Source organism: Neovison vison, chromosome 13, assembly GCF_020171115.1.
Source record: "Neovison vison isolate M4711 chromosome 13, ASM_NN_V1, whole genome shotgun sequence".
Lineage (NCBI taxonomy): Eukaryota > Metazoa > Chordata > Mammalia > Carnivora > Mustelidae > Neogale > Neogale vison.
Window position 1 is genome coordinate 33,396,041 of NC_058103.1, and position 12,427 is coordinate 33,408,467.

The 12,427-nt window shown below is 40.7% G+C and overlaps 2 protein-coding genes across 7 annotated transcripts in view; one reads left to right on the forward strand and one right to left on the reverse strand.

Annotated features, from left to right (window-relative positions):
• Positions 1-2,937, reverse strand: part of RAD51B (RAD51 paralog B) — a 684,164-nt gene extending 681,227 nt beyond the window's left edge. For all 5 annotated transcript variants that reach the window (XR_006381711.1, XM_044231189.1, XM_044231192.1 and 2 more), the window contains exon 1: positions 2,867-2,937. The gene's annotated coding sequence lies outside the window, so the exon portion shown is untranslated. The remainder of the gene's footprint in view (positions 1-2,866) is intronic.
• A 1,851-nt stretch (positions 2,938-4,788) lies between these two features.
• Positions 4,789-12,427, forward strand: part of ZFYVE26 (zinc finger FYVE-type containing 26) — a 66,372-nt gene continuing 58,733 nt past the window's right edge. Inside the window, exons 1-4 of one of the 2 annotated variants that reach the window (XM_044231531.1) lie at positions 4,789-4,852; positions 5,345-5,621; positions 7,021-7,099; positions 11,356-11,445. In XM_044231531.1, coding sequence (XP_044087466.1) covers positions 5,428-5,621; positions 7,021-7,099; positions 11,356-11,445 — 363 coding nt within the window. In that variant the 5' untranslated portion in view covers positions 4,789-4,852; positions 5,345-5,427. Of the gene's footprint in view, positions 4,853-5,344; positions 5,622-7,020; positions 7,100-9,292; positions 9,950-11,355; positions 11,446-12,427 lie in introns of those variants that run through there. The other variant, XM_044231532.1, reaches the window with a different exon arrangement.

Sequence of the window (12,427 nt, forward strand, 5' to 3'; positions counted from 1 at the left end):
CTACAAAATAAAAAACTCTGATAAATATTACTGATAAAATAAAGAACGGCTACAGAATCTTTCTAAAGGTCTACCAAACATCCACACAGAGAAACAAAATAACATAAAAATGTGCATCTCACACAATTCTTTGGTATTTCTTACATTAATATAAGGACACCACTTCTCATTTGTTTAGCATCTTAAGATTTTCAGTGCATTTATAAACTTTATTTGGATACGTAATTAATCCTCAAGGAGTATTTCCAAGCACTCCTTAGAAAGCCTTTACTTTCACTGCACTGTAAAAACAATAAATTTACTGTGCACCTACTAGGTACCAGATACTGTTCCAGAGCTTTACATAAACTGTCACGTTTAATCTTCTCAACAGCCCTATAAGAAAGTCTGATTAATTATCCAGTTTTTACATACGAGAACATCAAAGATTAGAAATGTTAGCTATTCCATTGTCATCAGAAAAAGTTAATGGTGGGTCCAAAATTTCAACTCAGGAAGTCTGACTCTAAGGCTTATCATCTTAACCATTTCACCCTACTACAAGCCCATAATCATATTTAACTTCTTTTTCTACAAGGCAGAGCGAACCTCTGATTCAAATGAGATTTTATTATTTCAGGTCTTATTTACAAACTGAAATTGTCTTTATTGTATTAGCTGTTCACATTCTCACATGCAATTAAATTTCACTCTTGTTGTTGAATCTCACTGGGGCTAAATGAGACTCATGAAATATTTGCCTTCAGAGAACTAGAACACAATCACTGTGATTCCTTTCATAATGCATACAAAGGAGAGGTTGTGTTATCTCACTGAGATGGCAAGATGTCCTCTGAGTAGAGTAGAAAGAGAAACTCTTCATCGTTCCAGGCAATAAAGCAATATAGTTATCAGAAAAGGAGTAAGAGTCTGGAACAAAATCACATAGTACTGATAATGTAGATACCAGTTTATTTCCAGTACCATGGCCCAAATTTCTACATAACATCTAAATTCTCTGAATCAAATGAACTCTCTCCCTCCTTCTCTCCCTCTTCTTCCTGCCTTTCTTTCTCTCTCTCTCTCTCTCACACACACACACACACACCTCCCAAACACAAAATACATTCCTCTCATTCTCCAGTGGGAGTTTGTCAGTATTGATTTGTTTCCCAAATAGTTTATCAAGTGATATCTGCTGTGTCATTTCCTAGTGTCTTTACAGATCAGATAGCTCTGGGCAATAACACCATTCAGACCGATAAATTCAATCAAAAAGGAGAACCCAAACCTCCTGGACTTTTACAATAACCAACTCTGCTATCTCAGTCTCATTAGGGCCACTCCCATTATCATATCCATACTGCCTCCTGTTGGTTCTTGACTATCAAAAAAAAAAAAAAAAATCCATTCATTTGCTCCTTCCACAGATACTTCTTAATCACACACTCTGTGAGTCCTAGGGTACAAGAATCATCTAAGCATATTCCCTACCCTTTGGGAACACACGGTAAAAGATGAAGAGATGTATACACAAATAATTACAGTCGTGCAGTAAGTATTGTCATTGATTTTTAAATGTGCTATGGAAGCTGACAGAAGAAGCACCAAAGTGGTCTGCAAGGGTCAGGTCAGTACCACCCTCCTGCCAGAGGTAGCTACCTGAAAATTTGCTCCAATCCTGTCACTGTCCACCTTTAAAACTACCCATGAGACCATTAGACCCTGGGATAAATTCCACACTTCTTAAGATCGCATAAAGACCCTTCATCAACTGGTCTCTCACTTCCCTCTCATTCATGTATCTGATTGCAAGGCCCAGATCCCAGCTTTCCTGGCAGCTACTTCATCTCCTGGTGTCTGTGCTTCCTCATCTGTAAAACAAAGGTAATTGGAATATCTACCTCATAAGAATGTAGTGAAAGGTTAAGGGATTTGCTGCCTGACACACAGAGCTATCAATCCAGGCAGCAAAACATCATTTGCCATCTCACTTATCAGCTCTCCAGCCATGAGAGATTGGTAGGTTGCACAAAAGTCAGTTAGCCCTGACTCCTTGTCTTTCCTCCACAAAGCCTGCCCCCAACTCACTCTCTTCCTCTCCAATGTTCTCATCATATTTTGTACATATTTGTTGGATAATCCTATTAACGTATTATTACAGCTTGCGTGTTTTTCTTCCACCAGAGACAAATTCCTGCTCTGTGTACGTGCGTTGCCTGCACCTGTGAACAGGAGTGAGGGAAGCAATTCCATCCTGAAGGCTGAAACCCTCCCTCCCAACAAAGTAAAAATCCTCACGTAAGATGTTCAATGAAAACTGTTACGTAACGATAACAGCTCATATTTATTGAGCCCTTATTACGTGCCAAGTACTGTTCCAAGAGCTTCGGTCTGATGTTTTCCCTCACTTTTCAGATTAAGGATACTGAGGTATTGAGTTGAAAAATTTGTGTAAAGTCTATCAGCGGGCAAATGGTTGAGTCCGCATTCCAAACCAGAGATCGAACTCCTCGCTTTTAACTACGTCTTTCTTCTTCAACACCACCAGAAGGCGAGCAGACCCTAAACTTCGCTTAATGATGGGCTCCCCTGCCGAGACCCCAAACAGCATTAAGAGGCGAAAATGTCACCCGAATTCCCTAAAAATAACTTTTGCCAACAAGGAGCAGTTTCCCAGCATCTCCCACAAAAGAAAGCCAGAAGCCTCCAGATCAGCGGCGGGGTTCCTGTTAAGATACCTATAGGCCTAGGGGGAGTGTACTGGACCAAAGAGAGATTCACCCCTACCCCGAAATCAGCAGAGGGGCCCAGAGAAGGAGCAGAAAATATTGAGCGCACCCCATTTCCCCACAAACGCCTCCCCCCGCATGAAACTTTCCAGTACCGGGTCTGTAGCATCCAACTTTCAAAGTTTCCCCCACCCCTCACAGCTCCCCGCGGAAAGCGCCGCAAAGCAACAACCCAAATGCTGACTGGGTCATCGCTCTGGCGAAATATCCAATCAGAGGTAGGAAGAGAGCCCCAGGTTGGCTCCCCTGCTTGCTGGGAATTGTAGTTCTCACAACAGTCAATGCGTTCCAGTCGGTTTCTCGTTACAGTGGTTATCAACCTTGCTTGGAATTGTCTATTTTCTTTGTTTTGTCACTACATTTACAAAATGTGTAATGGACCAGAAAGACATGTTAGTTTTCAAGGAAAAAGAACCCATCTGTCCTAGAAGAGGTTTTGAAAGAGAGTTTGGGTTTGTTTGGCTTTGCTTTTTTCTTTTCTTTTCTTTTCTTTTTAAGATTTTATTTATGTGAGGGGTACCTGGGTGGCTCACTGGGTTAAAGCCTCTGCCTTCAGCTCACGTCATGATCCCAGGGTCCTGGGGTTGAGCCCCACATCCGACTCTGGAGCCTGGTTCCCCCTTTCTCTCTGCCTGCCTCTCTGCCTACTTGTGATCGCTGTCAAATAAATAAAATCTTTTTCTTTTTTTTTTTAATAAAATCTTTTTCTTAAAAAAATTTTAATTATTTGAGAGAGAACGTGCATATAAGCCAGAAGAGGGGCAGAGGGAGAAGGAGAAGCAGACTCCCCACTGAGCCTTACTGGGGCTCCATCCCAGGACTCTGGATCATGACCTGAACAGAAAGCAGAAGCTTAACTGGGGTAGCCACCCAGGTGCACCTGCTTTGCTATTTTCACCACACTTTGGTGGTGAAATAGTTTGGGAAATGCTGCGTGAAATTGCTTAAACTGAAAACACGTAATGGAGAAACATGAGTTTGTAGTTTAAGACAACCAAAAGAAACCAGACAAGTTTCTGTGTAAAAGCAGCTGTGATAAAGAAGCTTAGTAAACTGTTGCTTTAATACTCAGTTTCAGATTGCAGTATTGTATTTGCAAAAAAGCTTTTGCTCATTCTTTGGTCCCATCTCTCAGTGCACACTTTGTTTTATAATTTAACCTATTGTATCCTAATTACTGACATGCACTACTCACTGGACTCTGAACTCTTTGAGGACAGGGTCCACAACTTAGCCTGTAAAATAGGGACTCATACCCCGTTCAATTAACGGTTGTCAGGCAAATGAGCAAATAAATTAATGGAATTAGGCAGAAAATGGGTATTCAGGATGTAAGATTCTGGGATTATAACAGAGCCCAGTTGGATAGAATAACAATAGAGAAGGATCCAGGTTTCCCTGCTCTCGGTATTCCTAAGGCCTGGAAAACACTGTCACAGGTTAGCACTTATTAAAAGCTGATTTCAGAAAAAAAAAAAAAAAAAAAAAAAAGCTGATTTCAGGGTGCCTGGGTGACTCAGTGGGTTAAGCCTCTGCCTTCGGCTCAGGTCATTATCTCAGGGTCCTGGGATAGAGCCCCACATCAGGCTCTCTGCTCAGCAGGGAGCCTGCTTCCCCTCTCTCTCTTACCTGCCTCTCTGGCTACTTCTGACCTCTCTCTGTCAAATAAATAAAATCTTTTTTAAATTTTTTTAAAATAAAAGCTGACTTCAAATGCTAGGAAGTAAAAGAAGAAAAAAAAATCAAGGGACACTGATATTCCTGCCATCTGCTCCGGCGAACGCAAAACAGAAGGTATTGAGCTGAGGAGTGAAAAAAACTGAGATGAAAGGCCCTCATTAGCTAGGTAGCTGATTTACTCTCGTCGTCCGGGCTTTCTCTAGTCCGAAGAGCTGGCGACACGTGACCCAAACAAATATGGCGCCTTATTTGCATCATCCCTCCACTGACCAATAGGAGTAGCCGCTCTCAGTCGTCCCACCCCACCCCGCCATCGGCAACCTCCCGAATGGGATCTATCACCTGACTCGGTTCAAACATGGCTGCGCTGGAATCTCTATTGCTTTGGGCACCGGGAGCGGGTAAGTGTTAGACACCCCAAGAAAGCGGGGGCGCTCCCCACGACCCCTGTAGGGAGCATCCCTCAGCTCCAATCCCCAAGGGCCTTCAGCTCTGACACAGACTCTTCTCCAAACCTTCCCTCATCTGCCTTAAGAGAGAGCTCCAAGGAGGGAGGTTCCTCCTGAATTTCTCATCCTTAAGGAGGCGACCACCTGGGGATTTGGAGTCGGAATGGGCGTAAAGTTAAGTGGGGAATATGAAAGTACGGTTATGGGTCTGCACCCTGAGCTAATACGATCATTGAGATTAATTAAATATTGGATGCATGTAGAGAGATGAGATCCACCCCTCGGGGAAAGGTGGAACTTCTCAAAAAGAGTAACACGTCAAATCAAACTTAAAACAATAATTAGGGAAGTAAGTCCCGCTTTTCCCAGCCGGGCTAGCAGTTACTAGTTTGTCTAATTATAGTTCCTTCCGTTTCTCCTCACTGTGGTGTGTATTGTTTCTAGGAGGTGCTCCACGAATGAGAAAATTGACAATGTGGTCTGCATAATTTATTTCTTCTTATCTCCCTGCACTCTGTGCTGGGAAAATGCATCATCCATTTGGAAAAGAGGAAACTGCTTCTCAGAAGCAACTTTTTGGGTTTTTCTGTGAGTGCCTTCGCAGAGGAGAATGGGAGCTAGCTCAGGCATGTGTACCTCAGCTACACGAGGCACAAGGGGATATCCCAAAAAAGGTGGAACATATACTTCAGGCGCTGGTGGTGTGTCCAGATCAGCTGAGGTAAGGATCTCTCTTTATTCCAGGCAGTCAGAGGGCAGGAGACACAATGTCACTGTTTGGGTTCTGGTCAGCATGCCTTTCTCACCTATCCTCTGAGGAATTATCAGAGGCAGAATGTATTTCTCTTGCTCTGAAAATTTACCTCTCTAATATGTGTTTAGTACTTAATCAGTATTGGCTTTTAGTTATCCTCTTAAACAGCATGTAAGCCTGGCCAGCAAAGTATGCCTGAAACCACCATTTCTTGATTATTATCATTAAAGTAAATGGTGGAACTGCATTGAAAAGCATTTTCTTTGCCTCCAGAAAGGCTTCTCTTCTTGCTTATGTAAATGAAGGTATTGTAGCTTTAACAAAAGACTGGAAGTCAATTCACTTAAAGTTTTTATTTTGAAACAATTATATGAATACTATATTTAAAAAGTTATATAAATAAGTTTTACATTTACAAGAAATGCAAAAAAAAAAAAAGGAAAATACAAAGAGTACCTTTTCCATAGCTTCCCCAATTGTGGAAATCTCATATACCTATGATACAATATCAAAATCCAGAAATAGACATTGATACATTTCTGTTAACTAGACTGCAGAACTTATTAAGTCTTCACCATTTTTTTAATGTGGATTTGTTTTTATGTATGTAGTTCTGTGCAGTTTTATTCAGGTACAGACTCATGTAACTACTACTAAAATCAAGATACAGAACTCTTCCATCACCACAAAAGAATTCCCTCACTCCCTGGGAATACCTCTTTGTATTTTGACCCTTCTTTGTACCCTGGCAATCACTGTTCTCTATCTAAATTTTTAGTGAGGCTCTTCCTGGCAGTGCTATTAATAGCTAGTAGTATAACATTCAAGAACATACTTTAGGGAGACTTGCTTTTATGGTTTTCTATGAATGTTATTTTGTTTAAAAATAATAAAGACTTGATAGTGAGTTGGAGGTGGGGTAAGAATTTTTTTCCTTTTTTTTTTTTTTTAATGAAAGCTGCTGGCTCTTTTCTGGTTCTAGTTTTATTGATCTATTATATAATTGAAAATTTCTCATTAGGACAATGTCTTCTTGCCTGATTAGGTTTAAAATAGACTAAGCAGTGAAATCCAAATCTTGGGTCTCAAAAGAGTAAAGATCAGTAGAAACTCTTTGTTTAGAAATTCTTTCTTTTTTTAAAGATTTTTTTTATTATTATCTATTTATTTGACAGAGAGAGATCACAAGTAGGCAGAGAGGCAGGCAGAGAGAGAGAGAGAGGGAAGCAGGCTCCCCGCTAAGCAGAGAGCCCGATGCGGGACTCGATCCCAGGACCCCGAGATCATGACCTGAGCCGAAGGCAGTAACTTAATCCACTGAGCTACCCAGGCGCCCCTAGAAATTCTTTCTTTTCACATTTTTCAGATGTGGACAGGACATGAACCCTCAAAGATTAGCCTGGGTCTGGTTTCTTGTACTGGAAAAATGGTTCTCCCAGGAAAAGGTAAGAAGGTTTATATTTCAGATTTTTTCCTGAAGCCAAGGCTGAGAACTTTGAAGTGGCTAAAGATTTCCTTTTCATCTCTTACTTCCTTTATTATGAGGTTTGTCATATACCCTTCTCAGTGTTGACAGTGAAAATGGCTTAAATTTTTATTGCTTTCTCTCTACCTAAATATATTCTTTCCCTTACTAACATATATTGGAATGTAATACCATTTAAGGTGATATCATTTTGTTAAATACCATTGTGAGTCTTGTGCCTGAATAGAGTTTTGCAAAACCAAGTGAAAGTGACAAGATAGCAAATAAGTTATGAATCTCATAATACACAGTGATAGAGAATGGGCTGAGCTGAAACCTGGTTTTTCTTCCAAAAATCTCATTTTAATTAGTCCAATGCAGTGAATACTTATAGACACCAACCTCATTGATTAATAATTTAGTAATCCACATGAATTAAACTAAAAGTTAGCAAGTATAAAAACAGGGTGAGCAAATTAATAGTAGAAGAAAACTTGTAACAAAGTGCTTTTTAAAAAAAAGGTTGCCTTTAGAAGGCTTTTTAAAAGTACATGATAATTATCAGAAGTTGATATCTATTAGAGGAATTTCTCTGACACAATTCTGTATTAAGCCTCAGACTTTAAGATTTAGGTGAGGAACCTCTGACCCAGAAGAGAAATGATGACTGGCCCAGGGACACACCGTAAAGTTAGTGGGAAGAACTAAGGCTGAAACCAAGGTCTTCTCTCTTTGAGTCCTTAGTTTACTAGGTTTTTCCCCCTCAACATTATTAAAGAAACCATAAATTCTGTTCCGTAAATGTCTATAATTCAACCTGATTTTCTTCTTTACGCCCCCTCTGTCATCAGAATTAATTTTGCCTCCAGTTCCAGTTTTGCCTGACACTTCTTCACATAGCTGTTAAAAAATAACAGAAATTCCTAATCTAAAGGTACCTTATATCCAAGTTTTTGTCAGTGCCTTAAAAAAAAAAAAATTACAAAAAGTCTAGCAGGAGAAGGCAGAAAGAGAAGTCAAATTTAAAAATAACCCCAGGATGATTGAGTTGGCTCTAGTTTCAGATCTAAGAGGGAAAACTTGAATTAAAATCTTCAAAGAGGAAAAGAAAAAATATCTATTGTTATTGACTAAAAATCTTTCTAGTCAAAGCATGGAATTTGTCAAACCAGATGAACTTCCCCTCACTGAAGGATATTTGCCTACTTATGGCTGCCTTTTTTTTTTTTTTTTAAGATTTATTTACATATTTTAGAGACAGCAGTGGGGTTGCAGGGGTGGGCAGAGACAGGGAGAAAGAATCCTAAGGAGGCTCCACATGAAGGCCCTGAGGTCATGACCTGTGCCGAAATCAAGAGTTGGATGCTTAATCGAGTGAGCCACCCAGGTCCCCAGTCATGACTGCTTTGTTGCTTATTTTCTGTACAGAGGCTCAACCAGACCAGGTGACTGTTTTCACTTCCTTGGCTCCTTCGCACAAACCAAGAGTTGTTCTTTTTTTTTTTTTTTTTAAAGATTTTTTTATGTATTTATTTGACAGAGAGAAATCACAAGTAGATGGAGAGGCAGGCAGAGAGAGAGAGAGGGAAGCAGGCTCCCTGCTGAGCAGAGAGCCCGATGCGGGACTCCATCCCAGGACCCTGAGACCATGACCTGAGCCGAAGGCCGCGGCTTAACCCACTGAGCCACCCAGGCGCCCCCAAGAGTTGTTCTTGTTTTTCCCAACATCAAAGACCACTTAATCTTAAGGCTTCAGTGCCTCAGTTATTTAAACAGTTGTGGGAATGTTTTAAACATTAAGCAAGGACCTCAGAGACTTAACTCTTAGAAGGACTACGGTTGCAACTCTTACAAGGACTTAGAATAATTCCACAAGGCCGGTCACTAACCCAGAGTGGCCTTCATCTTTTAGGGGACTTGCTAGCTGCCTCTCTTTTTCCAGTCTCCTACCTTCTGCCAAAAACTTCCTTTTCAATTAGTTGAAACAGTGATTCCAGTTTCCCTTTTCTTCATCCTCTTTCGCCCTCTGCCTTTTTATCTTGCAGTGATTTATCTCCACGTGGAAGCATGTGTGCAGAGATTTACCTGCAGAGATGTTTACTACCATGTTGCTTCTAATAAAGGAAAACTGGAAACAGCTTCCATGTCCATAGTATAGGACTCGCTAATCTATTTCTAAAATACCATGCCACTATTAAAATTATGTGTTAAATGAACTTTCGGTGACGTGGGGGGTTGTTCATACTCTGCTACATGAAAAAACACTTTAGAGAACTACGCATTTGGGATGCATGAATAGAAGTGATCTGGATGCCCTCAGACCACAGTGTCAATAGAAGCTCTCTTTTAGTAGCAAGATTTGGGGGTTGTATGTTTGTGTTTTCACTGCCTATTTCTGGGTTCTAATCTTTCTGCATTGAACATTCCTTGCTTTTATAGTAAGATCTGTGCTTAGAAACAGAACAGATTCTTCCCTGCTTTAGAAATGTTAGTCATTTATGACCCTGCACGTGCATAAAGCAATTTCACCAGTAACATAATTACAAACTAAGGAGTCTTTTTAGCATTCTAGAGTAAAGTCCTAATATCTTAACCAGATTTTGTTCTTTATCAGGGGCCTACTGTCTGGACATCTTATGTATTCCTTCCTCTTAGTCCTCAATTGAAGCACTTAACTTTTAGCTTCCCAGCATGAATTTTCTCCACCAACTTCTAATCACTAGCATTATATAAGCATTGAGATGGCATAGGTGCATTAGGGAAGGATGTGGCAAGAAGAAATAGGATTTTGCGCCGAGAACCATACTAGATCGTCTTAGCCTCTGATATGGTAAGTGGCACAGAACCTTTAGTGAGCCATGTGATTTATGGTATCTTTAATTTAAAACAGTGTTGGGGTGCCTGGATGCCTCAGTCAGTTAAGCATTGGACTTTGATCTCAGCTCAGGTCATGATCTCAGGGTCATGAGTTCAAGCCTCGCACTGAGCTCCATACTTAAAAAAAATAAAGGAATAAAAAAAAATAAAGCAGTGTTTGTTAGGATTAGTCCTAGATTTTACTCTTATTTGTATTTGTGTCGGGAGATGGGGAAATTATAACTTTAGTTTTAAAAACCCAGTAAAGGCAAGTTATTTTGAAACAAGCCCGTCCAGGAATAGCCAGGGGCTCACTCTTTCCTTTTTTCAGTCTTCTCTGATGCCATATCTCATTAAATATTTGATGAGGTCACTTTTTCTTTTTCATGCTTGAAATAATTCAGAAAGACTTCCTGGGGTGCCTGGGTGGCTCAGTGAGTTAAGCTTCTGCCTTCGGCTCAGGTCATTGTCTCAAGGTCCTGAGATTGAGCCCTGCCTGCATCGGGCTCTCTTCTCAGAAGGGAGCCTGCTTCCCACTCTCTCTCTGCCTGCCTCTCTGCCTACTTGTGATCTCTCTCTCTCCCAAATAAATAGATAAGATATTTTTAAAAAATACTTCCTAACCATTTCATCTTCAGGAAAATATATGCTCAAGTCACAGGTTTGTTTGATTTAGAAATAAATGAAATTTTCTTAAATGTGTAAAAATATGACATATAGTATCTAGCACATAATAACTATTAGATCCCTTCCTCTTTTGTTTTCCAACTTATAATGACTACCAAAAGCCAGGGTTTGGACCAAAAGAGGATGAAGTGGGCCATATCCTTCCAGGCTTACTCATAGCTAGGTGTTTGGAGACTGCAGGGGAGATTCTTGGAAAAAGACTTCATGTGACAGAAGAGTCACATGATGTGAGCAAACCTTGGGAGTTTGAGGCTTCTCAGCATGAGATTGAAAAGTCAGTATTTAAGAGGGATATGCATCCAAGTTTAGCTGTTTTTAATGATATAAAAAAGTATCTCAGGGATCCTGGGTGACACAGTCAGTTCAGCATCTGCAACTCTTGGTTTCAGCTCCAGTCACGATCTCATGGGTCATGAGCTTGAGCCCCACATTAGGTTGTGAGCTCAGCAGGGAGTCTGAAGATTCTCTCCCTCTGCCCCTCCTCCCCCTTGCATGCACTCTGTCTTTCTCAAATAAATAAATCCTTTAAAAAAAGAAGAAAATATCTCAAACATACCCAGAAATTTAGTGGTTAAAAGTACTTTATTTTAGAGAAACTGCAGAACGAAACTAACTGGAGAGAAATATTTTCTTACTATTTGTTAACTAAAGCATATGTCTAATCACTTTGCTTCCTTCTTATGATCCTTCTAGAAATTACTCCCAAGTGTTTTCCGGAGAAAGCTTGAGTTTCTGTTATTATCAGAAAATCTCCAACGTGACATTCCAGAGAACATCCTCAAGGTGAGAGAGGGCTTGGAAGCCATCTACCCCAGAGTTACAGTAACTCAACCAGCTCAACTTGTCCCCATGATGTTGCCTATGTTCTCAGACAAGACCAGGCTAGGTAGAGGTCCCTCTGAGGAGAGTTCAGAATTAATAATGAACTTACCTGATTTTAGAATTCTTTAGATTTGGATTGTCTAGAAGTACTAAGTATAAGAGGATTAAAGGGTTTTTTTCATTCCACATAAAAGGAAGATCTAACTTAGATTTAAGCTTGGTGTTTGAATTTTTCACCACTGTATCATAGAGAATATAAAGGGAGGAAGGAAATGCTATTTGTTGAATATCTCTTCTCTAACAGGTGCATTAATAATCCTCGCATCTGGGGACACCTAGGTGGCTCAGTGGGTTAAGCCTCTGCCTTTGGCTCGGGTCATGATCTCAGGGTCCTGGGATCAAGCCCCACATCGGGCTCTCTGCTCAGCAGGCAGCCTGCTTCCCCTCCCCCCCCTCCCGCCTGCCTCTCTGCCACCTTCTGATCTCTCTCTCTCTCTCTCTCTCTCTCTAGGCCACCAGCTAATTAAAGGCACACTAACAATAGGATTTAGGATAGGGACTTTTCGTTTACTAGGCCGAGGACTCGGGCCCTGTGACGATCTTAGAAGCAGTTAATGAGGAAGCACCCCGAGCGCTGTCCATAGGCATGATGCTAAAGCGTGGAAAAGCACCTACTAACCTATCCTCTGTTCTCCCTCTGTCCCAGCTCTACAAACAAATTATAGAGGTTCTTGCCTTCAAAGGTTTGCCATCTAGTCAGGGAGAAAAGACCAGTACACACACACCACAATTATGGATTAAACCAGATGTACTAATTTTGAGTGCTTTCAAAGTCCAATAAAGAGGGAGAGTCCTGTGGGTTGGAGGTATTGGGAAGGTTTTAAAGGGTGAGGAATAGGCTATATCTCAAAGGATGGCTAGGATTTGGAGCAGAGGTTAAAAA